At 44.4% G+C, this 27,675-nt stretch overlaps 1 protein-coding gene across 1 annotated transcript in view; it reads right to left on the bottom strand.

The window, feature by feature from the left end:
• Positions 1-430: 430 nt before the first annotated feature.
• LOC140408976 (zinc finger SWIM domain-containing protein 6-like) overlaps positions 431-27,675 on the bottom strand; it is a 282,372-nt gene continuing 255,127 nt past the window's right edge. The window contains 4 exon segments of the mRNA XM_072496972.1: positions 431-2,860; positions 9,504-9,585; positions 11,418-11,581; positions 18,936-19,093. Coding sequence (XP_072353073.1) covers positions 1,998-2,860; positions 9,504-9,585; positions 11,418-11,581; positions 18,936-19,093 — 1,267 coding nt within the window. The 3' untranslated portion in view covers positions 431-1,997.

Genomic DNA, 27,675 nt, shown 5'->3' on the forward strand with positions numbered 1-27,675 from the left:
TATAGCTGTTATTAAAGAAATCATATTATGGACAGAAAAAGTAATTGGTGACAAGCTATTTGTCACTATGCAATTCACATGTTATTGATCACTTTACCTTTGAGTTAAAAACTGTCTAAAGACAAAGTTTAGAAGTAGCAATTATAAAAAGAGGCGAAAAAAAACAATTAGGTAGATATATCTCAGTTTAACACAACCTTGTGACACTTCCCTGTAATTTGTAATTACAAACCTAATCAGCTGCATTCTAGGAAAAGCTATCCAGCACAAAGTACAAATGAGGCCCTTTCAGTTCCAAAAGTGGTATTGCATAACCATGCACTTGCAAGTAAAACATTTTTTAAAGTTCACATTTTTATAAAACTGTTCACAGATTGATTTTTGGGTGCTTATAGCTGACAGGCAAATATATATTATACACAGAGACATCTTTAACTTTCAAAAAACTAATTTTAATCAAAACAAAAAAAATTGTTGAATCATTAACAAGTTTATAAAACAGTGATTTAGTTACATAAATAAATTGATATCAGTGTATCAAATCTTAATTACTTTTAAACTTCAAGAGCATGTTTACACGGGCGATGAAGTACAATCTTTTACCTACTATAATAAATAAAATGGTGAGCAAGAAATTATAATTTTCTTTTCCTAAACAGCAAAAAAGGCTACAGAACATACCTCTAGCATTTTCCCTAGTGGAAGGAACAAGTGACACTAGTAACATTTTGCACCCAACATAAAAACTCTTTTATAAAGCACAAGATACAGAACAGTTCTGCTAAATTAAAGACTCAAAATAGAAACCAAAGTCATTTTTAATGAACAGTTTGGTAGTTAGATGTCCAGTTTGGTTATTTTTTTTTAAAGCATTAAGACAAGGCAAGATAGAAGGCTGTTCTCTCTTGAGGAATTCTATAGGAGGAAAAAAAAGTAGAACAGTCTTACTACACAGCAACTTCCTGTCCTGCACAAAGTCAGTTCCCAATGCAGATTAATATATGTTATTGAGCGCATAAGTAGCATTTCACTATACCACTGCAAAGGCCTACTGTAACATCTTTTTATTGTAAAACACATAGTTCAACCTTTTCAAGGATGTCTTAAATTGTTGTAGTTCAGTTCTAGACTAGGAGGCACAAAGCCCAATTCTGGCAAATACTTTTAATGCTAAGGCTTACTGCTCTGGCTGTCATTTGTTTTTTGCCCCTCTTAACTATGGTGTCTGTTACAAGCAGATTTTTTTTTTTCTTTTTAAAATTATGTTTTCTCAGACTAGTTATCAGTCCAATCATGCAACAGAGGTGGTGGCTCTGCATAGATGCCCAGCACGCAATTCTCCACCTGAGCCAACCTGAAGCAAGGCGCACTTTAGTCCTTCTGATATGTTTTTATACCAAGCTACTGCAGCTTCAAGTATTTTGCATTACATAGAATATTTTATAAATTAAAATGTTACGTATATTTTTTCAATATTCAGACATATACTATAATATATACAGTACAATAAATGCTCTCATTCTTTCTTCGATAAATCCCTGAGAATGTGTGTTGACAGTCGCTAATTACACATGCACGAGCAACGTGTGCCATGCTTCTGGATGAACAGCACTGCAAAGCCACGTGGTCAGCCTTGTATTTTTAATACACTGAAATGTAAGGATGAGTGATGAAGGAGTAAAGCTGAATCCATACGAGGTACTTATCACTTAGGATGGAGGTGTCTGTTTGGTTTAAAGCCATACTCTTAGGCTGTGAATGTACATACGAAGACAGGAGCGACGTGGGCTTTTTGCCACTTGACAACATGTACTCAGTGTAAACTGATTCTTTTTTTTTCTCTTTTCTCTCATACAAAAGACACACATAAATCTCACAATCAACAGGGTTAAAGTTTGTGAACTGTTCGTTATTATACACATATAATACCGGTGTGGCTCTGGTTTAAGTTAAAAAGGATACAAAGGCAGGCTCAATAAAAAGATAGGACAACGTGATCAACCAAATCGCTCACGCACCAACATCATGAGTTTCTTCTTGCCTTTGTAAATTTGCTTCAGGTTGTCAATAAACTGTGTAAACTGGATGTGTCCATCATGAGCCATCAAGAAGGTCTCTCGTGCCTTGCTTAGGAACTCTATAAACTCACTATAGTGCCGTGGACTAATGTGTGTAAGCCGTGAATGTGTTGTATTTATATAGGCCCCAATAGTGGCATCCAAGAGCTGTCTGAGTGGGGCTTTGTCCAGTGACATTAATTTCCCAGAGTTCCTCCGTCCGTGGAGTCCCACCATTCCTGGTGTGGTCAAAGTGCACCGGCGCAGAATGTCAGAAAGTACTGTAGCACACTGAACACTTTTAACCACCAGAGGTATTATAGCTGCGAGCTCATTCTTCCCAAGGGAGTGGCTGAGTGCACATGCCCATAGGACGTCATTAATGGCAGGGTGTGTATCCTGATTGTAACCCAGGTTGAGATGCGTCATTGCTAAGGTGGCTAGCTTATAGGCCCGCATCGGGTAACCACGGTGCTCCATGTATCGAGCAATTGTGAAGAGCTGTGTATAACTCATACCAGTCGTGGCAGCATCTAGAACTATTTGGTAAGCAGTCTCAAAAGCTATATGGTCCTTTTCACACAGGGTTAGGGCTGAGAGGGCACAGTTCTGAGGATCCTTCATAGCACATTGCAGTGCAAGCGTCCTTGCACTGCTGGCTAGTTTTTCCCGTTGGTTGTAGTCCAGGTTCAATCTAACAACTGTGCTATGGGACATTACTGTAGTGGCAACAATACTGGTAGCTTCTGTTGGGGTGAATAGTGTAAACCAACTCTGCATAATGCTGTCCAATGCATAAACTCCTAAAAAGGAAAAGAGAAAAGGTTTAGATATTTTGCTCTTATGAATAATAGGACCCTGTATACAATAGGACCCAAGCTTCTTCGCAGTTTGCAAAGAACACAAGTGAAGTAAAAGTAATCTTTATTGTCACAAGTCGGCTTACATTAACACTGCCATGAAGTTACTGTCAAAATCCCCTAGTCGCCACATTCCGGCACCTGTTCAGGTACACTGAGGGAGAATTCAGAATGTCCAATTCACCTAACAGCACATCTTTCGGGACTTGTGGGGGGAAACTGCAGCACCCGGAGGAAACCCATGCAGACACGGGGAGAATGTGCAGATTCCACACAGACAGTGACCTAAGCCGGACCCCTGGAGCTGTGAAGCAACAGTGTAACCACTGTGCTACCGTGCCCCCAAGTACATCCATGTCTGCAAAAAGTTTCTTTATATTTCAAATGATTGTAAACATTTTATTTGGCGGGATTAGGGCAAAAGAAACATAAGGGAAAGGGAAATTACAGAAGAGGATGCAGGAGCACAAGAAACCGTGGAATGGGAAAAGCCCCTTTCCTTCAAATAACGCATGCACCTGGCTCCTATCTCCAACTAATGAAGCCAGTATTTGCAAAGGAAACATAACACAATAAAAACATTTTTCAAAAGATCAGGTTTCTTCATATTTTCTTAAAATGATCTGAATTTATCAGAAGTTTTCCAAAATCATTTAATCAATTAATTCTAAAACTATGGGGGCGATCGATCAGCTTCACCGCACCCGACTCGGGAACGCGAGGCCTCTCGCGGGATTTATCGGCTTTGCCATGCCTTACATAACAACTAGGAGCAGGAGCAGGCCATCTGGCCCCTCGAGCCTGCTCCGCCATTCAATGAGATCATGGCTGATCTTTTGTGGACTCAGCTCCACTTTCCGGCCCGAACACCATAACCCTTAATCCCTTTATTCTTCAAAAAACTATCTATCTTTATCTTAAAAACATTTAATGAAGGAGCCTCTACTGCTTCACTGGGCAAGGAATTCCATAGATTCACAACCCTTTGGGTGAAGAAGTTCCTCCTAAACTCAGTCCTAAATCTACTTCCCCTTATTTTGAGGCTATGCCCCCTAGTTCTGCTTTCACCCGCCAGTGGAAACAACCTGCCCGCATCTATCCTATCTATTCCCTTCATAATCTTATATGTTTCTATAAGATCCCCCCTCATCCTTCTAAATTCCAACGAGTACAGTCCCAGTCTACTCAACCTCTCCTCGTAATTCAGCTCTGGGATTAACCTAGTGAATCTCCTCTGCACACCCTCCATCGCCAGTACGTCCTTTCTCAAGTAAGGAGATCAAAACTGAACACAATACTCCAGGTGTGGCCTCACTAACACCTTATACAATTGCAGCAGAACCTCCCTAGTCTTAAACTCCATCCCTCTAGCAATGAAGGACAAAATTCCATTTGCCTTCTTAATCACCTGTTGCACCTGAAAACCAACTTTCTGCAACTCATGCACTAGCACACCTAGGTCTCTGCACAGCAGCATGTTTTAATATTTTATCATTTAAATAATAATCCCTTTTGCTGTTAGTCCTACCAAAATGGATAACCTCACATTTGTCAACATTGTATTCCAACTGCCAGACCCTAGCCTATCCAAATCCCTCTGCAGACTTCCAGTATCCTCTGCACTTTTTGCTTTACCACTTATCTTAGCGTTGTCTGCAAACTTGGACACATTGCCCTTGGTCCCCAACTCCAAATCATCTATGTAAATTGTGAACAGTTGTGGGCCCAACACTGATCCCAGAGGGGCACCACTAGCTACTGATTGCCAACCCGAGAAACACCCATTAATCCCCACTCTTTGCTTTCTATTAATTAACCAATCCTCTATCCATGCTACTACTTTACCCTTAATGCCATGCATCTTTATCTTATGCAGAAACCTTTTGTGTGGCACCTTGTCAAAGGCTTTCTGGAAATCCAGATATACCACATCCATTGGCTCCCCATTATCTACCGTACTTGTAATGTCCTCAAAAAATTCCACTAAATTAGTTAGGCACGACCTGCCCTTTATGAACCCATGCTGCGTTTGCCCAATGGGACAATTTCCATCCAGATGTCTCGCTATTTCTTCCTTGATGATAGATTCAAGCATCTTCCCTACTACCGAAGTTAAGCTCACTGGCCTATAATTACCCGCTTTCTGCCTACCTTCTTTTTTAAACAGTGGTGTCACGTTTGCTAATTTCCAATCTGCCGGGATCACCCCAGAGTCTAGACCTTGCGAGGTCTAATGAGATCTTGTGAGGCGCCACGATCTGGATCCCGCCCATTGAAGTTGGGAACCAGATTTGGATATTCGAGTGTGTAGATAGTCTCACTTGAACATGTCTACGCCGGATCCACTCAGAGCCCAGACCTACCAGCCTCGCCGTGGAGTCTTCGGGCTGGCAGGGTTTAGCACTGATTTCCACAAACGTGGGACAGGCATAACCACACTAGGGTGGGGGCATCTAGAGATCGGTGGTGACCTGATATCTTCTGCACTGGCGAGGGGATCTCGCTATCCCAGGAAGCTAAGTGCGACTTTGGTGGGGAGCTCCTCGCAGAGGCCCAGAAATGAAGCAGAGTCCCGTTTACAGCAGGGCCGTTCTCAGCGCTGCCAGCACCAGGAAACGCTCCACTAAAGGTGCTCGACACGCCACGGTTTCATTTCCGTTAAATCACACCCTCTACCTGCAAGTTTAAACCCAACTCGTACCAAATAATCAATTTTCTTTCTTAAAGGAACTCAGTAGATTAACACCAATCCACTAGGAAACCGACTCCCTCCCTCAAACAGAGGAAAAATATTCCACTTAAGCTCTGTGCTCATGAGGGTTGACTATCTGCATCATACAACAGTAACGGAATTAAGAAGCTACTTGCATCTACCTTGTACATTGAGGGGATATATGGTGAGCTCCTTGCTGTGGTTCCAAATCTGAACCACAGCAAGACCAGGTCAGCAACCTTCCAGGAGGCAGCCACCTAATTGGGCATCTTTGTGTTTGTCATCCCAATGCCACAGGTTCAAAGGGGTGGCAGCTCTATAGCCTTGATAGCACCACTGGTGGGTACTGTTGAGGCGGATAGAACACAAGGGTGCCTCAAAGTGGAGGCGCTTCAGTTGCATGGATGGATTGGAGAAGGTGGAGCTGTTCTCCTTCGAGCAGAGAAGGCTCTGGTGGATGGGGCAAGACCGGCTCCACATAGGTCAGGGAACCATCTTTAAAGGTCTCCCTGATCGGTGTATAAAACAAGTCCTCCAGCCGCCCCTCCCCGTAGACATGGAGGACTCTCCCCTCGGGGCACATTCCTGTGCTCTACTGTTCTTTGTTCGCTCTCCACCATCCCACACTCTCCCCTCTTCCCCACCGGACTATCAACATCAATCATAGAATCCCTAGTGCAGAAGGAGGCCATTCAGCCTATCGAGCCTGCACCGAACCTCTGAAAGAGCACCCTAACCTCGGCCCAATCCCCCACCCTATCCTTGTAACCCCACCAAGGGACAATTTAGCATATCCAATCCACCTAACTTGCACATCTTTGGACTGTGGGAGGAAATTGGAGCACCCGGAGGAAACCCACACAGATGCGGGAAGAATGTGCAAACACCACACAGACTGTTGCCCGAGGTCAGAATCGAACCTGGGTCCCTGGCTCTGTGAGGCAGCAGTGCTAACCACCGTGCCACCCCAGCTTGTTAAGTACATGTTAAAATATTATAAGAATTGGAAATAAGGGACATGAACCTGAGGAGGGGGCGATGAAGATCTCAAACTGAGATCTCGCTGCTGTAAATCCCGTTATGACCCTCTCACGAGATATAGCGGCTATAACAGGATTTGAGACTGTGGTGAACGGGCCCAGTATATCCTGCCCTAGATTCAACAGAGGGGAGTTCAACAATGGTTGGAGTGGAAATGGGAAATATGTCATGTTGGAGCACCAGGGGTAGAGGTAGAAGAGTAAGCTTTCCTCTGCATCTGATCTTTCAGCACATTGTTATGGTGCTATAGTGCCAAAGGTTAAACAGCACAAAGACCAGCCACGTGGCCCATTGTATCTCACCCAGCTTTTTGCTACAGTAATCAAAAACTAACTTTGTTCTCCATATAATTACAATTAAAAAAAAAAAATCCATTCCCATACCAACCTGGTATTTATTGCCCATCTCTAGTTGCACTGAGAAGATGGTGATACAACCAGGGGTCTTGCTAAGCCACTAGAGTGGGCTGTTAACTAGAGTTGGATACAGGCTAGAGTGGGTAAAGGCTGCAGATTTCCTTCCCTAAATGGAATTCATGAACCAACTGACTTTATGTGACAACCCCACAGGTTCATGGCTACTTTTCACTGATACATGTTTTATTTGCAGATTATCCATGACATTATTAATCCAGGCCTCTAGATTATTAGTCCAGTGTACATCTACGCCAACCCATGTATGTATCTTGTGTCTCACCCATTGTTAGTATTGGCTCTCGTACGTTCAGGTAATTATGTATTTGAACCTTTAGATCATCCACAGCCTGAAGCATTTTTCCATTAGGTACATATTCTCATTCCATGGGTGGGATTTACCGACAACCTCGCCGCTTGGTTTTCGGGGGCAGAGGTGGCCCGACGGTGGGATTTTTCGGTCCCGCCATTGTCAGTGGAATTTCCCGTTGACTGCACCCCTCATCGTGGGGAAACCCATGCGCCTTCGGTGGGCCTGGAATATCCCGCCGGAGTGAACAGCTGGTAAATTGCACTCCATATCTTCGGTTCCAAAATAGATGACCTCACACTTGACACACACAACTACCTATTCTGCTCTTTTTCTTCCTGTAGACTTTTGCAGTCTTCTTTATTAATTGTCAAACTGCTAACTTTTGGTTGTCAGCAAATTTAAATTATGTTCCCTGAATGCAAGTACAAATAAATTTTGCAAACATTTGTTTTCTTTTTAAAAACCATACTGCCAGCGCAGACGAGGGTACACTATTTCCAATATCTTTCCAATCTGAGTAGCATCCATTGACCTAATCTCTGATTCCTATCCACCAATTAACTTTCTATCCAAATTGCTACATTTATTTATGCACTATATGCCTATAGTTTTCAAACTCCTTATGACATACCTTTTTTGATGTCCCCTGAAAAAATACATACATAAATCTAGTGCATTTAATCTATCGAGTTAATTGGTCACTTTTGCAGGGGATGCAAAATGGGCAGAAAGGCAGCAGCACAGAAAAGACAGCAGAAGGGAGGAAAGGAACACAGATGACATATATACATATAAATCATGAAGAGAGCATGTGTGAGCAAAATAGACTATTAAACTGATCCTGGCTACATGCGTGATGCAATGTTCCCAGAGTGAGATGGTCTGATACCCAGCGTCACTGCCTTCTGGACAGATTAGACTGAAAATGATGTACTAACTCACAGACATCTTATCACGCTTTTGTCCTCATTCTGGATTACATGTACAGAAATCAGACTAAGTTGGCAATCAAATGTCTGGTTAGCTGGGAAATGCATCAACTATCTTTCTGCGTTCCCTCTTATTCCCAAGAAGTAGAATATTTTTTTAACATATTTTTCCCCGGTTTATCTCATTATACGTTTCATTGGAGCACACAAATTCCAGTTAAATTTATACAATTTATAGCATTAATGCACATGACAATAAGCTACTACCAATGACCCCCTCTAGATTTTCTTGGTTTTACACAGCCTGTTGATTTCAGGGTGCAGTATCTTGGTGTAGTTACAGTGGGGTAACTAAAGGGGACAGCCCGAGAGTGTCCTGCACGATACCTTCACGTTTGCGGCACCGTTTCACCGGAACATACTAGATTTGGATTATTTGATCCAAAACAAATGAAAATGTTGGCCTATTTTGATATACTCCTTGTACCTTTCTTTGCCGTTTTGACCTCATTCTGTAATATCTTTACTGACATGTCAAGCAATCAGATTTGTCCAGGCTGCAACACAACCATTGTAATTCTGCTACTTAAGAGGTGTGCAAGACTGACTTGCCTTGGTCCGCCCTGTGACCTTTTCTCCTCACAAGGAAGTGCCTGCTTGCCACTTTGCTTGGTGGTGGGTGTGGGGGTGTGGGGGGGGGGGGGGGGGGGGGGGGGGGGGAATTTCCTATACAGGAAAATTACAAAGTAACTTAACAGTTTCCTAAAATTCTTATTACAATCTGATGCTCCCACATTCTTTTGGACGCCATTGTTTACACTATGCAAATCACATTGAGCCATTAAACCCTGCAGAATCAGCTTGTCCCCACCAAATCTCAATCTCAGCAACAGCAGCTCCAATGTTTATGATATTTCTCTGGGGTTTCCTGGAATATCTGCCAAAGTTGCAGCAGCAGACTGGGAGGGCCCCCATCAGAAATAGAAACGTTTAAGCCTGAACCCTTTGTCCTCAGATGCTGACAGAGTATTGGGCATTTAAAAAAAAAAAATTCAGATTTCTAGCATTTTTTGCTTTTAAGTTTTCACCCTTGATCTTGAGGTTACCTAAAAATTTTCTTCGTACGCAGTCTCTTTAATGCAGCTGCTCATGATGTGAATTACAACTTTTGACTCACCTACTTCTGTAGCACATGTTACCAACCATCGCACCATCTCACGACGGCGCCAGTTTAATGTTGATAATGTCATTCGCATAACCTGCAACGGAATAGTTTTAAAATAGAAGTTTAGATTTTTCAAAAATGACTGGTCTAATGAAAAGCTGCTGGAAGAAAAAAAACTGGTGTCAATTACTGGCACTCCGATCTTTCCCCTTTGAAGCTCGAGATTATTGCATTTCATGGAGGGACAGGAAAGGCCGGCGGTAAAAAAAAATTCCAATGAAAGTTGTGCTCATGATGCTGGGTGATTGGGGCACTTTCCCCATTTTGGGCATCCTGCATCAGCTTCCAAGTCACATATGGCATTGTCAAGGTGCAGAATAAAACTTGGATTATACTGCGCCACAAAAATGTATCTCAGCCCTAGCCTCAGAAACCACAACCTACTGCACCAATATAGCTCCCATTTCCAATACCAGTCTTTCCGCTCACTGTCTTGATCAATGGTCTATATAATTCCAAATTAAAGGCAGCTTTAACACCTAATAAAAATTACCCAAACTTAGACTCATCTCATCATAAGGTCCTAAATGTAATTTGATCGCGTCAACAACAACTTGTATTTACATAGTGCTTTACGTCGAAAAGACATCACAATCATTTTACAAACTGGATAAATGAATGGTCACTGATTGTGAAGGAAAATAGGTAGAATGAATTTAGGAGGCAGAACAGAAATACAGTTGAGAAGTGATTAGTATAGGCTGTTGATAGCACAGAGGGAGGAGGAGGTATGGATTTTAGAGATGGAATTCCAGAGGTTGTTCCGGAGGAGCAGGACGTAAGGCATGGCAGTCAATATAAAGAAAGAATGTGCACTTATATTTATACAGTGGGTGAAGATACGGGAAAATGTTAAGGAGTGATTGAAAATCCATGCAGCAGAAAGAGAGCCCGGACAGGAAATCAGAAGGTGGCTAGTGGACTAAAAAAAACAGATCAACCTCTACTCAGCTACAGCACTTAGTGGTTAATGTGTTGAAATAGCATCCAAAGCTACATTGTGATGGAGAGTATAATGGGGTGAGCGGTCAATAGCAAAAGACCATGTAGCAATAAGAGGAATTTTATATCAGTTTAATGCACTTCTCCCGACAAAGGGTGAAAACCACACCTGCAAACTAGAATCAAGAAAACAAAAGGTTGTACACATATGACAGGAAATGCAGGAGCAACAGCAGGAAATGCCTTCAGTACAGATGGCGAGAAAACGGATCACCAGACAGAAAAGCTACTGTGGAGAAGGTTGCAATTGGGGAAGGCTAGCAAAGTGAACAACATAAGCCGGAGAAAATGTCAGTAAGGTGCTAGGAAAGCAATTAGTATTGGAGTTAACAAATGGCTCACTGGGTGATGAATAGCTGCCCTCCCTCACTTGTTCAAACCCAAATGCCAGAGGTTAAAAAAAAGTCACTGTGGATGGGTTAACTGAATAGTACTCTTTATGTAATGATCAGTAACTCGCTAGATAGGCAAAATATAGGATTTGAACACTTTGTTGCTACAAAATTTGCAAAAGGGGTTCATCCATATAATTTTACAATTTAAAAAAAAGATAATGCATAATTTGAGGAAATATACATGATTTGTGATTGTCACAAGTTGTTACAAATAGGTGCACTGCATAGGGAATAATATTTATTAAGCACAAGATACACAGCCCCTATTATTGGTCGGTTTGGGAGAGAGAAAGAGTGAAGCATATTACTTTATTAATAATTCAGAACAAATCTTCACATGATGGCATATCGTCACTGTTGACCACGGTCTGAATAATAATAAGAGCCTATCTGGTTCTAACTCACCCACTGAAATTGCCTTGGGTAAAAAAAGAACACCATTGATCTCGGCATTGCACTGTGGACTTACCTGAAGACCCAGCTCCAGGGACACTTTGAGAAGGGTAATATCGGGCAAACTGTCCATAGGAGTTGCTATTTTAAATGCATCCTGGGCAAGCTTGAAGATGTGTGATGAAGAGTGAATGTTCTTTTGTATGGATTCTAACACTGTTTCCAGCCTCACAACATCCCCTGCAATTATTTGAAAAGATGCAGTTTTGCTGAATTGCCTTTGAACAAACATATCTAAATACAAGTTTGCATTTGAAAATAAAAAGTACTTTGCTATAAATTCAATGAGGTATACAGGTCTAATCAGTGTCTCTACATACATAGCTGCTATTATATCTTTTATGCAAAAGTTGGATGCCAAAATTTTTTTAACTATTCAGTAATCGTAATTTAGTGCGTGCTGTGACAACAGGGGGATACTTACCTCTTTAAAAGTGATGAGTACTATTTTTTGGGAAGGGGCAAGCGGTGGGGGGTGGGGCATCAGAAGATGTGTGCTATGTATACACAATATCAACAGCAATTTTGGGACCTTGTAGAGCTGCTCTCTGTAACCAAGTCACTGGGCAGCAGGCAGCTAATCACCAACCCGGCCCTGAACTAGCTCTCTGAACAGCAACTGAAAAAGGAAAATGCAGAGTAGTAGCTGCTGACTTATTTTCATTTCAACTCTAACCCCGTGTAAAAGGTGCAGATCTTACACTAGAGTTCGGCAAACAGATCAAGGATTCACCAATTGGGAACAGCTTTTAACTTGTTCCCCAAGGGCAAAGAAGCTGATGAAAAAAATCCCCAAACTTTACAGCCCTCTTATGAGATCACACAGGGGCTTAATATTACTGAGAAATCATAGCTGCACAAAATCACTAGAGCTGGACTGTCTGGGGCTGAGTGGCCGCCTGCCAATCTCCAATATAGGCTGCAGATGCATCAGCCTTTAACTAACTGTTGGTTCCACCAAAGTGCCATGTGCCAGAAAAATATTGTAATGACATAATCCAGTTTCAAGGGACAAAGCAGTTGCAGCCTGACCACCACCAACCCTGGCAGAGCGGCACAGGCCCCATTGAATAAACCATTATTGAAAGTAATGTTCTATGTATAAAGTTTTACAGTTAAGGCAAAAGACAATCAAATTGCAAAGCACAAGTTGTCCTGCATTTGACTACATCCTAGACTTCCTGATGAAAAAAAAGGAGGAAATAAAAATAGCAAGGACAAGAAATCAAATGGGGCCAGATGCTCCTGGAAATACACAACAGGCTAGAGAGCAAAGACTAGTGGGCCAGACCCCCCTTCAATACTGAAAAATTAAGAGGTAAGCAAGAATTAGAAAAGGCGCTGAAGAGAGGAATAAACAACAAGTAGTTTAATCAAGATAGGTTAATGTGTTGAATGATTTGCAACCTCCTTAAATGAAAAGCAGGAAATTGTTAATTGATATAAATGATCAGCTCAGTCGGCAAGACATTAAACAAATAAAAGAACCCACACAAAGAGCTAAGACAATGAGAAGTCCAACTGCATAGGAAAAAAGCAAGAAAATGAGGGCAGTTAGAGGAGGGGGGGGGGGGGGGGGGAGAAACGACAGGAAGTCTACAGTTGCAGGTCCAAAATGAAAACAGAAATGCTGAGTGCATCAATCCTCAATAAGAAATAAAGCACAGACAAACATACAGAATTGTTACAGCGCAGGAGTTGGCCATTGGGACCACTGTATCCTCACTCTCAGGCAGTTCACTCCAGACTCTAGCTGCTCGCTGTGTGAAAAAGCTTCTCATGTCACTTTTGCTTATTTTACCAATTAGTTTAAATCTGTGCCATCTTACATCCTTTCACAATTGGGAACAGTTTCTCCCCATCATCTCTGTCCAGAGCCCTGTGATTTTGAATATCTGTATCAAAACCTCTCCCAGGCTTCTCTTAAAGAAAAAGCCCCCCCCCCCCAAAAAAAAAGGTCTAGGTTAATATAGATCAGGAAAGGCAAAGGTCCCAATACCAGCCCCTGGAGAACTCCACTACAACCCTTCCTCCAGTCCGGAAAACATCCATTGACCATTACTCCGTTTCCTGTCACTCAGTCAATTTTGTATCCATATTGCTAATGTCTCTTTTATCCTATGAACTATAACATTTCTCGTACGTCTTTATGTGCAGTACTGTATCAAATGCCTTTTGGAAATCCATGTACACCACATCAACAGCATTGCCCTGATCAATCTTCTCTGTTATCTGTTTGACAAACTCCAGCAAGTTAGTTAAACATGATTTTCCATGAAGAAATCCATGCTGGCTCTTAACATAGAACATCTTCTTAATTAAACCACGTTTATCCACCTAACTCTTAATTCTGCCCTGAACTGACTAATCTGCAGTTGCTGAGCTTTTACTTACACCCTTTTATGAAATGGGCGGAATGTTTTCAATTCTCTGGAATGTTTTCATCCCGGAAATTCTGTCCAGCGCCTCTGCAATTTCCACTCACTTCCTTCAGTATCCTTGGGTGCATCTTATCCTGTTCTGGGGCTTTATCAGCCTTTAAGTACAGACAGCCTATCCAAAATATTTTCCTCATCAATTTTAAACCCTCTATCGAAAGAATTTCACCATGGCCTGGGTAGCATCTTCTCCTTTGGTAATGACAGATGCAAAATATGAATTTAATACTTCAGCTATGTCCCCTAACTCCATGTGGAAATACACTTTTTGGTTCCTAGTTGGCCCCACTCCTCCTTTTGCCACTCTTTTACTATTTACCTGCTTATAAAAGACTTTGGCATTCCCTTTTGATACTCCATTTTAGCTCCTCATATGTGCTTCCTTCCCTCCCCTCTGAATCTTGTACTTAGCCCGGTGCTCAATTGTATCTTCTACCTGACACTCATCATAAGCGTACCCTTTTGTCCTTTTTCTTAATTTCTACCTCCTTTGTCATCCAGGGAGCTCTGGATTTGTTTCCCCACCTCTCCCTTTTGAGGGAATATATCACGGGTTATACAGAATGTCAACCCCTCTCCCAGAGGAACTGGCTCAAACATCAGGATTCCAACATTCCTGGACATTGCCACAAGCAATCCAAGAGGAAAAATCAAAATCAAAACATCTTGGGGTACTAAAAAGTGCATCCCTTTTCAATCAACACTTTTGATAGTTACTATTAAAGGAGAAAAGGGTCTGGGAGGGTTAGACAGATAGATGCACTGGAAAACGCATGTGCTGTGTGGCCAACGGTGACTGGGGATTAAGCACTTTGAGGCGCAAAAGACCATGCGATTAACCCTTCTGGAATATCCAACCATTATGAGCAACCCTACGACATCACCATTACTCCCTCCATTAGAAAAAAATGGGAAATATAGTTAAGGTCTCACATTATTGAAGTCTCTGTCTAGGTCAGAGCGTTGACAACTCCTCAGGAGTGAGACACTGAGCTGAATTTTCCAAGACCTTTGATGGCAGGTTAGGAGGCAGGGAGGCTCAGAAACGCAACCTGATGCATTCACACCGCCGGGGAGCTTTCTTATGGCCAGACTTGGAATCGGATTGGCTGCCATTCTTTGACGGTGGGCAATCCACACTTGCTGGAGAATGCAACCCCTCAATCACCCCCCTCACCACCTACTCATCCAACCAAATGCAGCTCAATGGAGGAGACCCCTCTTAAGGAGCATTGGAGCCCCAGGCTCCAGGCCAAAAAGAGGACCAGCATAAAAGGACACAACCGTGACCAAATCCAATCCAGTGAATGGGTTTCTCCTCTATCAATGTTCACCTGGCATCCTAGGTGTTGTTAATTTTTGCACTGCTCTGTAATCTAGCGAGGACACTTCCCATGTTGAAACACCCTCATGGTCCTTGACCTGCCTCAGCTCCAGAGCTGCCAGCCCTTGGATTTGTCCAAAGCATTAGGAGCCTACTTTTCCTATTGTGCATGAGAAACACGAAGGTGACCAAGTAGGAGATTGACCCCCCAGAAGAGAGTTGAGCTGGTCTCATTGCCATTTGTCCAGATGTTGGGGTCTGTGGCATACAAGAAAATGCAACCCATTGCTTCTAAGGGCACAATACAGAAAGACCCCTGACAAAGGCAGGTTGACATCACCATGGTGGATTCCTCATGAGAAAGATGATGTAGTGGGGAGGCTGGTGGTGAAGGAGAGGTTTCTATGTGCTCAAAGTTGATCTGATTAAGGGATGGATTTTTCCATTCTGTATTACCAGGATTTCAGTCTTCATCAACTCTGTCTGCAGACTTCCTTTTTCTGTTCTATGTATGTCCCTTTTTCTTGCACTTTTCTTCATGGGCTGCTCTTCTGTTTTGTAAATGCCTTCCTGAATTCCTCTTTTATATCAGTGAACAAGCTGTGTTCCTTTTAAAGGAGCTTGCAGGTTATTTAACTCATCAACCTCCTCTGATTGAACCATTTATTATATTACCCCTCCATTTTTGTCCCTTTATGTTTGCTTCACGTTTTCAGCTTTGAAGGGTTCTCCCCAAAAAGAGAGGGATGGAGGGAGTTACCCTGGGAGTCCTCAACACTAGTCTCTGGACACCATGAAGCCTCACGGCTTCAGGTCAAACATGGGCAAGGAAGTCCCATTACTACATACCGTCCACTGTCAGCTGATGAACCAGTACTCTTGCATGTTGAACACCACTTGGAGGAAGCACTGAGGGTGGCATGGGCACAGACTGTACTCTGGATAGGGGATGCCAATGTCCCTCACCAAGAGTGACTCAGTAGAACCACTACTGAATGAGCTGGCTTTGTCCTAAAGGACATAGCTGCTAGACCCACTGAATCTGTGGTAGATGGTGAGGGACCGAACAAGAGGGAAAAACATACTCAACAGCCTGCCTGTCAACAGATGCATCTATCCATGACAGTAGCGGTAGGAGTGACCACCGCAAAGTCCTTGTGGAGACGCAGAGGCTACCCTCCAACGTGGCACTCCCCATCGTGCTAAATGGGATTGGGTTCGAACAGATCTAGCAACTCAGGACTAGTCATCCATGAGGCTTTATGAGCCAGAAGCAGCTGCAGAATTGTATTCAAACACAATCGGTAACATCTTGGCCCGGTATATCCTCCACTCTACCATTACCACCAAGCCAGGGGATCAACCTTGGTTCTTGAAGAGTGCAGGAGAGAATACCAGGAGCAGCACCAGACATACTGAAAAATGAGGTGTCAACCTGGTGAAGCTACAACACAGGACTACTTGTGTGCCAAACAGCATAAGCAGCAAGTGACGGACAGAGCTAGGCGATCCTACAAACAATGGATCGGATCTAAGCTCTGCAGTCCTGCCACATCCAGTGGTGAATGGTGGTGGACGATTAAACACACTGGAGGCGGCTCCACAAATATCCCCATCCTCAATGATGGAGGAGCCCAGCACATCTGTGAAAAAGTCAAGGCTAAAGCATTTGCAACCTCTTCAGCCGGAAGAGCCGAGTGGGTGATCTGTCCCGGTCTCCTCCGGAGATCCCCAGCATCACAGATGTCAGTCTTCAGCCAATTTGATTCACTCCATCTGATGTCAAGAAACGGCTGAAGGCACTGGATACTGCAAAGGCAATGGGGCCCCAACAATATTGCAGACTCGTGGTCCAGAACTTGTTGCATCACTAGCCAAGCTGTTCCAGTACAGCTACAACATTGGCATCTACCTGGCAATGTGAAAAATTGCCCAGGTGTGTCCTGTACACAAGAAGCATGGCAAATCCAACCCAGCCAATTACCGCCCTGTCTATCTATTCTCAATCATTCAGCAAAGTGATGGAAGGAGGCATCCACAGTGCTATTATGCGGCACTTACTCAGCAATAATCTGCTCACGGACACTCAGTTTGGGTTCCGCCAGGGTCACACAGCTCCTGACCTCATTACAGTGTTGGTTCAAACATGGACAAAAGAGCTGAACTCCAGAGGTGAGGGGAGAGTGATTGCCCTTGACATCAAGGCAGCATTTGATAGAGTATGGCATCAAGGAACCCTGGCAAAACTGGAGTCAATGGGAATCAGGGGGAAAATTTTGGCTGGAATCATACCTGGCACAAAGGAAGATGGTTGTGGTCGTTGGAAGACAGTCATTTCAGTCCCAGGACATCACTGCAGGAGTTCCTCAGGGTAGTGTCCTCAGCCCAACCATCTTCAGCTGCTTCATAAATGACCTTCCTTCCAACACAAGGTCAGATATGAATATGCTCACTGATGATTGCACAATGTTCTGCATCATTCACGACTCCTCAGACACTGAAGCAGTCTACGTGCAAATGCCGCAAAACCTGGCAAAACAATAAATATTGTGGCTACAAGAGCAGGTCAAGAGACTAGGAATCCTGAGGTGAGTAACTCGCCTCCCGACTTCCCCAAAGCCTGTCCATGATCGACAAGGCACAAGTCAGGAGTGTTATGGAATATTCTCCATTAGATGAGTGCAGCTTCAACAACACTCATGAAGCTCAATCAGGACAAAGCAGCCCACTTGATTGCTCCCCTTCCACAAACATTCACTCCGTCCACCACTGATGCACAGTAGCAGCCGTGGGTACCATCCACAAGATGCACTGCAGGAACTCACCAAGCCTTCTTGGGCAGCACCTTCCAAACCCACGACCACTACCACCTAGGACGGGGGCAGCCGATATCTGGGAACACAACCATCTGGATGTTCCCCTCCAAGTCACTCACCATCCTGACTTGGAAATATATCACCGTTCTTCACCGTCGCTGGGTCAAAATCATGGAATTCCTTCCCTATCAGCACTGTGGGTGTACCTACACGACATGGACTGCAGCTGTTCAAGAAGGCAGCTTACCACCACCTTCACAAGGGCAATCAGGTATGGGCAACAAATGCTGGGTCTTGCCAGCGATGCCCACATCCTGTAAACTAATTTAAAAAAAAAAATTCTATACCCATTTCCAGAATTTTCTGCTTTTGTTCCAGAATTTCCTAGGGTAGCAGAGTCAACTTTCCTGCTGTCTATTGCAACCATATTTCACTACAACAAATGACATTTACATTTGGGATATCAGATCGTGGAAAATGCACCTTGTGTCAGACTTTGAATAAATACAACATGATAATTTATTATTTGGATTTGAAAAATCCAAAGTCTTTAACATAAATCCGCACCTAATTTAATGGACTTCCCCGCACTGGCTTGGCTGATAAGACAGACAGACCCTCTGAACCCACCCTACGCTGGGTGACTTACTCAGATTTTCCCTCTCTAATGAGTTCAGTATCTGACCTAAGCTAAGTAGCTCATATCAAAGAGAGATCAGGATGTGAAAGATCTTCAATGCAAAACCTCCATGTAAACACCTGATGCTCTGGAACTTCAACAGGTGGAACAGTCCAGTTAAAGAACAAATTTCCACCTCAGAAGTTACACTCTCCTCCAACTTCAGGAAGGCTGCAAAAGTAATTGAAGGGTAAAGCTGCAAGTGAAAATGTACTACTGAGAGGGCACAGGTATTTGAAAAGAAATAACGTTACTACTTAAACTCAATTTAAGTTACCTTTAGCAGCTGTTAACATTGTAGAAGCCAGCTCACATTGCTGAGACTCGATGTGACTTAAAGTGAACCAGCGTGGGTAACGGTTTGGAACTACAGATGCAATGTGGTGTGGACGTGATACATCTCCAGTTGGTGCTGTTGATTCCAATACGGGCAGCCTGTAAACATCAATAAAGCAGCGTTTTACTTTTCCTTCTCTAGATAGGATTGCTTTTTAAATCAACTTATCGACTGAAAGACTTTTTTCAATAAACAGAAAACAATTAAGTTCTAGGCCTCCTAAACCACTCTTCTCTCTTAAAGATATGCCAATTTAACAACACTCTGCAGGCTGACATCGAGTCATCAGGGCACTCCTCTCTCCTCTCCTTCTCTTCTCTCCCCCCCGCCCCCCCCCAATAGCCATCGCTGCTCCTTCCTACACACACATAAAGGGAACCCGCCCAATGAGGCTCCAAGGACGGCACTGCTAAACGGGGCAGCAAGTGCCAGGGCTATGTCCCTCACCACCCGGGGCCTATGCTCACCTCCGTGCCTCCAGTGTTGTCATCATGACCGGTTGTTGCTTTCAAAAACCAGTAGTGATTTGCGCTGCCCTGACGGCACGCTGGGTGGGTAGATAAGGTGGGGCGGGCGCTGCAGCGTCAAGACTGGCAAGTAGATGTTATTGTATTTAAAATGATAGCAATCAGGTTCATGTCCTTCCTGGGGTTGAACCTGATCACTTCACTAGCAGGGGATGGGGAGAATCTCAGCCTGAAACCTCTCTGGCGCAAATTCCATTATGGCCCTCTTGCTACATTTAGCTGCCATAACAGGATTGGCGTCCATGAGGAATAGGCCCTCTAAGTTCCGTCCCACATCTTTGATCAAGTTAAGGGCAGCTAATGTCTTTCTTTTGGTTGTGTCAATTTTTGTCTAATTACACTCCTGTAAAATGCCTTGAACATTTTCCTACATTAAGATCGCCAAATAAATGCAAGTTGTTGCTGTTATTAAACTGAACCGATTGACCAGCCTTTCATCAACCAGTTTGTGCAATGCTGCTACTGCAGAATAGTTGCATATTTGCCTGTATAATAGTCACTGCAGCTCACAAGCATAAATTTACTTTATGAAACGCTTTGAAACATTAATTGGATCGACATACAAAAATGAATTAGAATAAATAAACTTAACAGTATCTTAACAAATCATGGCAATGTTTCTGTGGCTCATTTAAATTACAATTATAAAAATAGTAACAAGGATGGGTGGGGTGGATGGAGCAAAGGGAGGAAAGAGGATATAGAATAAAGAATAGAGTTAAGCTAATCCCTGAAGATCTTTTGAATGAATTTGGAAGATAGCAAGAGCTAAGTGTTGTTTTGCAGGGTATCTCCTTAAAGATGTAGCGTTTACCAACATTGGTGATGCAGAGAACTGAACTTGGTTTCATAGCTCATATCCCCACTTATAGCTCATGTTTTTGTATTCTCAAAAAGGGGCACGATTTACCGGCCGCATTACGCTCGAGTGAGGGGTCAAAGTGGCGGTGGCGGGAGAGGCCTCCCGTGGACTTCCTGGCAGCCTTCACGTCTCATAGGATCTATCCAAGTCCCGGGAGGCGTGGGAATCGGAATCACGTTCAAAAGGTGTGGAACCAAATGATGCGTGTCTAAGTAGGTTTTAGACCTACTTATGTGTGCTTACCTGGGATATACCAGCTTCCCCAGGGAGGCTGCAGCCGGACACCATTCAGTACTGGCCATTAGGTACAAATGTGGACCAGGCAGAATGGCACCGGGGGTGGGGTGGGGTGGGCATCCCGGGCCATCGGAGACCCCTGGGTGGCTCCCTGGCCCTCCCCCCCGGAACGCAGGCACCTTGGCACGGCCCAGCTGGCACCTTGACACTGCCACCCTGGCTCTGTCAAGATACCTGGGTGGCACTGTCAGGGTGGTGATACAGGGGTGTCACTGCCAAGTGTCCGGGTCCAAGGGGGAGGTGATGGGTGGGTGCCCTGGAAAAGGGGGGAGGGGGGGAAATGAAGAGGAAGGTACACAGGGACCCCATTAGCAGGGTGTCCTCACCTTGGGTGTGGGGTAATGCCCATGTGTGTGGGGTGACTTTGCCCATGAGCAGAGGGCTTGGGGGACAAGCTCACTTGGAGATCAGGGCACCCTTTCAAAATGGTGGCCCGATCTCAGAGAAAAATTCTAACTCCTAGCAAAACCCGCCACAAATGACACTAGAAATGTTTCCATTAAATCGGATCCGTAATATCCTTTGCACTGACCAATGTTTTTCAAGAAGAATGTACTTAAGCCAGTTGATGTGTGCCAACTCTTGTCAAAACTCAAATTCTGACTGAAGACCATGTGCTCAATGCTGGTTTTCAAATGATAATTATCCCTCTATCTGTATTCTTTACTTTGAAGTGGCTTTCACCTCACCTACGGCAGTAAAAGTTTCATGATTTGGATGTTAAAAAAAAGGCACCGATAGGAATGTATCATCATTTATTTCTATGTGCTCTGAAATCAGTACGTCAATAAATGACCAATGCTTTTTTGCCCTGATCCAATTTCTGCCTGTGCACTGAGTTGACCTTCAGCAGGCGGGACACAAGTGCTTGCTTTGGAGGAGAGCAGACCATTCAGCTGACCTTTTCCTGGTATTCACGACACCCGAGATATTACACTGCTGCTACTCTTCCAACTCTCAAAGTCTTGTTTCCAGGAACCAATCATGTTTAACAGTCAGTTTTCTCCCTCTTTTGTTCGCAGTATATGGAGCTTTTGCAACCCACACAAGCAGAACAATGTTTTAAATTCAACACAAGCCTCAAGTTGGCTATATAGGCTGTCATCACAAAAATTGCACAGTTCCCAGAGGAGATGAATTAACATGCAACATGCAAGACTGAGGTAAATGGGTATCGTCAAAGATGCGTTTAGAACCATTGGAGCGCTGATCTCACATAGGAAGTAGAGGTCAGGAAAAAAATTCTATTCCAGAATTAGTCTTGCATGATGTGGAATAAAATTATTATTCAGTTCCTCTGGGGTGGAGGAGTATTCAGGAATCCATAAAGCCTAATAATTAGTATGATATAAACTTGCAAACCATATCAAAGGGTCTGCATTTCACACTAAATGACTTATCCTTAGGGTCAAGGGCACAATGAATCCCTTACTACAGTAACTAGGAATTGTAGACAATTAGGGATAACAAACTAGGGATAACAATCTACAGATCTGCATTCAGGCAAACTTTTTTGAGCAATAAACTACTTCACTTCCATTTAAGCAGAATATATATGAAAATCAAGACAGTCACTGAGATGTGAACAGTTAGGATTATGCTCCTGCCTGATGATGACTAACTTTTCTTCACACGGTAAGTGAGGATGCAAGCCGCTCTACCCATTCCTGACAGAATGCTAAACACTCTGGCAGGGCCTAAAAACAGGCACAGGTATCAAAAGGCATATTCTGCGCCTGCTGCTTCTGATGCAGGCAGCATACAAATTTCATGCTGCTTCCTATGCACACGATAGAGGAATACACAGTTGAGTGGTTGCACATCTCAGCAAGGTGGGCCCACAAGGTTTGTGCAAAGCAAGCATCACTTAAAGCTAGCCTGCACCTCTTACAGGCTTCTGGCTAAGCAGGTGCTGGAACTGGTTTCAGGAGAGTAAGAGCGCAACAAACTATGGCAGAAAAGGGCAAAAGCAGGACAGGTACTAAAGTCCCTGAAGTGGAGATGTTATCATAGAATTTACAGTGCAGAAGGAGGCCATTCGGAACATCAAGTCTGCCCCAGCACTTGATAAGTGGACCCTACTCAAGCCCCGCCCCCCCTCATCCCTGTAACCCAGTAATCCCACCAAACCTTTTTGGATACTTAAGGGCAATTTAGCATGGCCAATCCACCTAACCTTCATATCTTTGGACTGTGGGAGGAAACTGGAACACCCAGTGGAAACCCACGCAGACACAGGGAGAAGGTGCAGACTCCGCACAGTGACCCAAGCCAGGAATCGAATCTGGGACCCTGGAGCTGTGAAGCAACAATGCTAACCACTGCCTTTGTTATGGAACATATAGAACGTATATTGAAAAGAACACAAAATTGTAATTGTATTGAAGCACCTCAGAATGATACATGCTGTAAGGAAAGAACTTGAAATGTATTACACTTACAGTAAAGTCCAATTTGAACTGTTATAGCGTGTAATTTTACAACTTATTAATAAACTCGATTTGGAAATAAAAATCAAGCTCTGCCTCAGAGGGCTCATATGATTACTTTGATAGAAGGCCTATAGGAAAAGGCCAATGTTACACACACAAAAATATCTTGCGCGTCTACAGACTTGCCAGGCTACCTGTGGTCAACAACAAGAAGCTTGGCGGAGGCCAGGATCAATTTGGCACAGTCCTTTGCACAGATTTGTCAATTCCACTATTATGTTTATGGATCCAACGGTGATGCAGCAGCTGATAGTCAATGTTGCAGTGCATGCAGAAGCCACTCAGAGTCTGAGTCCTAGTCATGCAAGCCCAGGCTGCTGTCATCATGGCTGCAGATACCAGTGTTCAAAGGGGCTTGCCAAAAGAGGCTTACAGGTGTCACAGCAATTCCAAAATCCATCTTTTGCCAGAGAGAAGCAGGCAGAGTGAACACATGGCTTTCTAATCTGTAAGGTTAGTACAAGGACCAGGAAAGAAGAGCTATAGAGAACTGGATTTAATCTAATATAAAGTACTCTCAGAGGTTTAATTTAATTTAAAGAGGTAAACCATGGCAGGAGAGCTCAAAGTCTTGGTTTGCCCCTCTTGCTCCATGTGGCAGGCCGGGGACAGTTCCAGTTCCCCGGGGCAGCATGTGTGCTGGACGTGTATCCAGCTACAGCTACTGGAAGCTCGGGTTTAAGCTGGAGTGACGGCTGGGGACACTGTGGAGCATCCGCGAGGCAGAGAGTATTGTGGATAGCATGTATAGAGGTGGTCACACCGCAGGCTCAGACTCCGCAGGCAGGAAGGGAATGGGTGACCACCAGGCAGTGCAAGAGATATAGGCAGGTAGTGCAGGAATTTCTTGTGGCCATTCTCCTGCAAAACAGATGTACCGTTTTGGATACTGTTGAGGGGAATGGTCTCTAAGGGGAAAGCAGCGGCAGCCAAACTCATTGCATCACGGTTAGTTCTGCTGCAGAGAGGAGGGGTAAAAAGTGTGGCAGTTCAATAGTTACAGGGGATTCGATTGACAGGCGTTTCTGTGGCCGTAAACACGACTCCAGGATGGTAGGTTGCCTCCCTGGTGCTAGGGTCAAGGATGTTTCGGAGCAGGTACAGGACATTCTAGAGGGGGAGGGTGAACAGCCAGTGGTCATGGCACACATCGGTACAAACGACATAGGTTTAAAAAAAGGATAAGGTCATAAAAGCAGAATACAGGGGCTAGGAAGAAAGTTTTTTAAAAATCGAACCTCAAAAGATAGTGATCTCAGGATTACTACCGGTGTCACGTGCTAGTCAGAGTAGAAATGAAAGGATCTATTGGATGAACACATGGCTGAAGAGCTGGTGTCAGGGGAAGGTTTTCAGATTCCTGGGGCATTGGGAGGGGGGGGGGGGGGGGGGGGGGGGGGGGGAGAGAGAGAAGGGAGAAGAGAGAGAGAGAGAGAGAGAGAGAGAGAATAAGAGTGTTTGCTCGAGCAGTTGGGCAGGGTTTAAACTAATATGCCAGGGGTTTGGGAACCTATGTAAGGAGTCGGAGAAGGAGGGAGCAAGGACTAAAATGAAAGGTAGAAAGGGGAATAAGAAAAGTGATAGGCAGAGAAACCAAGGACAAAATTGAAACAGGCTGTAATGAAAAATATTGGGAGCAAGACAAACACACAATGTGAAAAAAACAAATTTAAAGGCTCTGTGCCTTAATGCGCGGAGCATTTGCAATAAAGTAGAACAAGAACAAAGAAAGTTACAGCACAGGAACAGGCCCTTCGGCCCTCCCAGCCTGCGCCGATCCAGATCCTTTATCTAAACCGGTCACCTATTTTCCAAGGATCTACTTCGCTGTTCCCCGCCTGTTCATATATCTGTCTGGAAGCATCTTAAATGATGCTATTGTGCCCGCCTCTACCACCTCCGCTGGCAAAGCGTTGCAGGCACCCACCACCCTCTGCATAAAAAACTTTCCACGCACATCTCCCTTAAACTTTCTCCCTCTCACCTTGAAATCATGACCCCCTTGTAATTGACACCCCCACTCTTGGAAAAAGCTTCTTGCTATCCACCCTGTCCATACCTCTCATAATTTTGTAGACCTCAATCAGATGCCCCCTCAACCTCCGTCTTTCCAACAAAAACAATCCTAATCTACTCAACCTTTCTTCATAGCTAGCACCCTCCATACCAGGCAACATCCTGGTGAACGTCCTCTGCACCCTCTCTAAAGCATCCACATCCTTCTGGTAATGTGGCGACCAGAACTGCACGCAGTATTCCAAATGTGGCCTAACTAAAGTCCTATACAGCTGTAACATGACCTGCTGACTCTTGTACTCAATACCCTGTCCGATGAAGGCAAGCATGCTGTATGCCTTCTTGACCACTCTATCGACCTGCGTTGCCACCTTCAGGGTACAATGGACCTGAACTCCCAGATCTCTCTGTACATCAAATTTCCCCACAACTCTTCCATTGACCGTATAGTCCGCTCTTGAATTAGATCTTCCAAAATGCATCACCTCACATTTGCCTGGATTGAACTCCATCTGCCATTTCTCTGCCCAACTCTCCAATCTATTTATATTTTGCTGTATTCTCTCACAGTCCTCCTCGCTATCTGCAACTCCACCAATCTTAGTATCATCTGCAAACTTGCTAATCAGACCACCTATACCTTCGTCCAGATCATTTATGTATATCACAAACAACAGTGGTCCGAGCACGGATCCCTGTGGAACGCCACTAGTCACCTTTCTCCATTTTGAGACACTCCCTTCCACCACTACTCTCTGTCCCCTGTTGCCCAGCCAGTTCTTTATCCATCTAGCTAGTACACCCTGAACCCCATACGTCTTCACTTTTTCCATCAACCTGCCATGGGAAACTTTATCAAACGCCTTACTGAAGTCCATGTATATGACATCTACAGCCCTTCCCTCGTCAATTAACAGCGTCACTTCCTCAAAGAATTCTATTAGGTTTGTAAGACATGACCTTCCCTGCACAAAACCATGCTGCCTATTACTGATAAGTCTATTTTTTTCCAAATGTGAATAGATCCTGGGCGCGATTCTCTGATCCCGCGCCGTTTCAGAGAATCGTCTGGGTTGCCACATTTTCCCGCGAGACCGGTCCGACGCCCTCCCGCGATCAGATCGGCACAATCGCGTTTTGCGCGGCGTGGTCCAGTGAATCGCCCGAGACAGCCAAAATGGCGATTCACTGGTAGCCCCGCGATTCTCAGTGCCGGATGGGCCAAGCGGCCTGCCCAAAACGGCGGGTTCCCCCCGGTGCCGTCCACACCTGGTCGCTGCCGGCAGGAACAGCACGGGAATGCAGGGTGGGGGGGGGGGGGGGGCCCTCAAATGGGGTCTGGCCCGCGATCGGTGCCCACCGATCGTCGGGCCGACCGCTCTGAAGGAGGACCTCCTTTCTTCTGCAGCCCCGCAAGATCCGTTGGACATCTTCTTGCGGGGCAGACTCGGGGAGGACAACAACCACGCATGCACGGGTTGGTGCCGGCCAACCCGCACATGCGCCGGTGACGCCAGTTATGCGGCGCCGGCCGCGTCATGTATGCAGCGCCACCTTTACGCGGCGCCAAGGACTGGCGCGCGTAAATGACGCGCCGCCGTTCCTAGCCCATTTTCGGGCCCTGAATCGGTCGGGATAGGGGCAGTTTCGCGCCGTCGTGAACCTCTATCCCTCAGTATCTTCTCCAACAGTTTGCCTACCACTGACGTCAAGCTCACAGGTCTATAATTCCCTGGATTATCCCTGCTACCCTTCTTAAACAAAGGGACAACATTAGCAATTCTCCAGTCCTCCGGGGCTCGAGGATGCTGCAAAGATATCTGTTAAGGTCCCAGCTATTTCTTCACTCGCTTCCCTCAGTAACCTGGGATAGATCCCATCCAGACCTGGGGACTTGATCCACCTTAATGCCTTTTAGAATACCCAAAACTTCCCCCTTCTTTATGCCGACTTGACCTAGAGTATTTAAATATCCATCCTTAGCCTCAACATCCGTCATGTCCCTCTCCTTGGTGAATACCGATGCAAAGTACTCATTAAGAATCTCACCCATTTTCTCTGACTCCACGCATAAATTCCCTCTTTTGTCTTTGAGTGGGCTTTCTCTAGTTACCCTCTTGCTCCTTATATACGAATAAAAGGCTTTGGGATTTTCCTTAACCCTGTTAGCCAAAGATATTTCGTGACCCCTTTTAGCCCTCTTTATTGCGCGTTTGAGATTTGTCCTACTTTCCCGATATTCCTCCAAAGCTTCATCAGATTTAAGTCGCCTAGATCTTATGTATGCTTCCTTTTTCATTTTAGCTAGTCTCACAATTCCACCCGTCATCCATGGTTCCCTAATCTTGCCATTTCTATCCCTCATTTTCACAGGGACATGTCTGTCCTGCACGCTAATCAACCTTTCCTTAAAAGACTCCCACATTTCAAATGTGGATTTACCCTTAAACAGCTGCTCCCAATCCACATTCCCTAGCTCCTGCCGA

This window comes from Scyliorhinus torazame, chromosome 3, assembly GCF_047496885.1.
Source record: "Scyliorhinus torazame isolate Kashiwa2021f chromosome 3, sScyTor2.1, whole genome shotgun sequence".
NCBI classification, from domain to species: domain Eukaryota; kingdom Metazoa; phylum Chordata; class Chondrichthyes; order Carcharhiniformes; family Scyliorhinidae; genus Scyliorhinus; species Scyliorhinus torazame.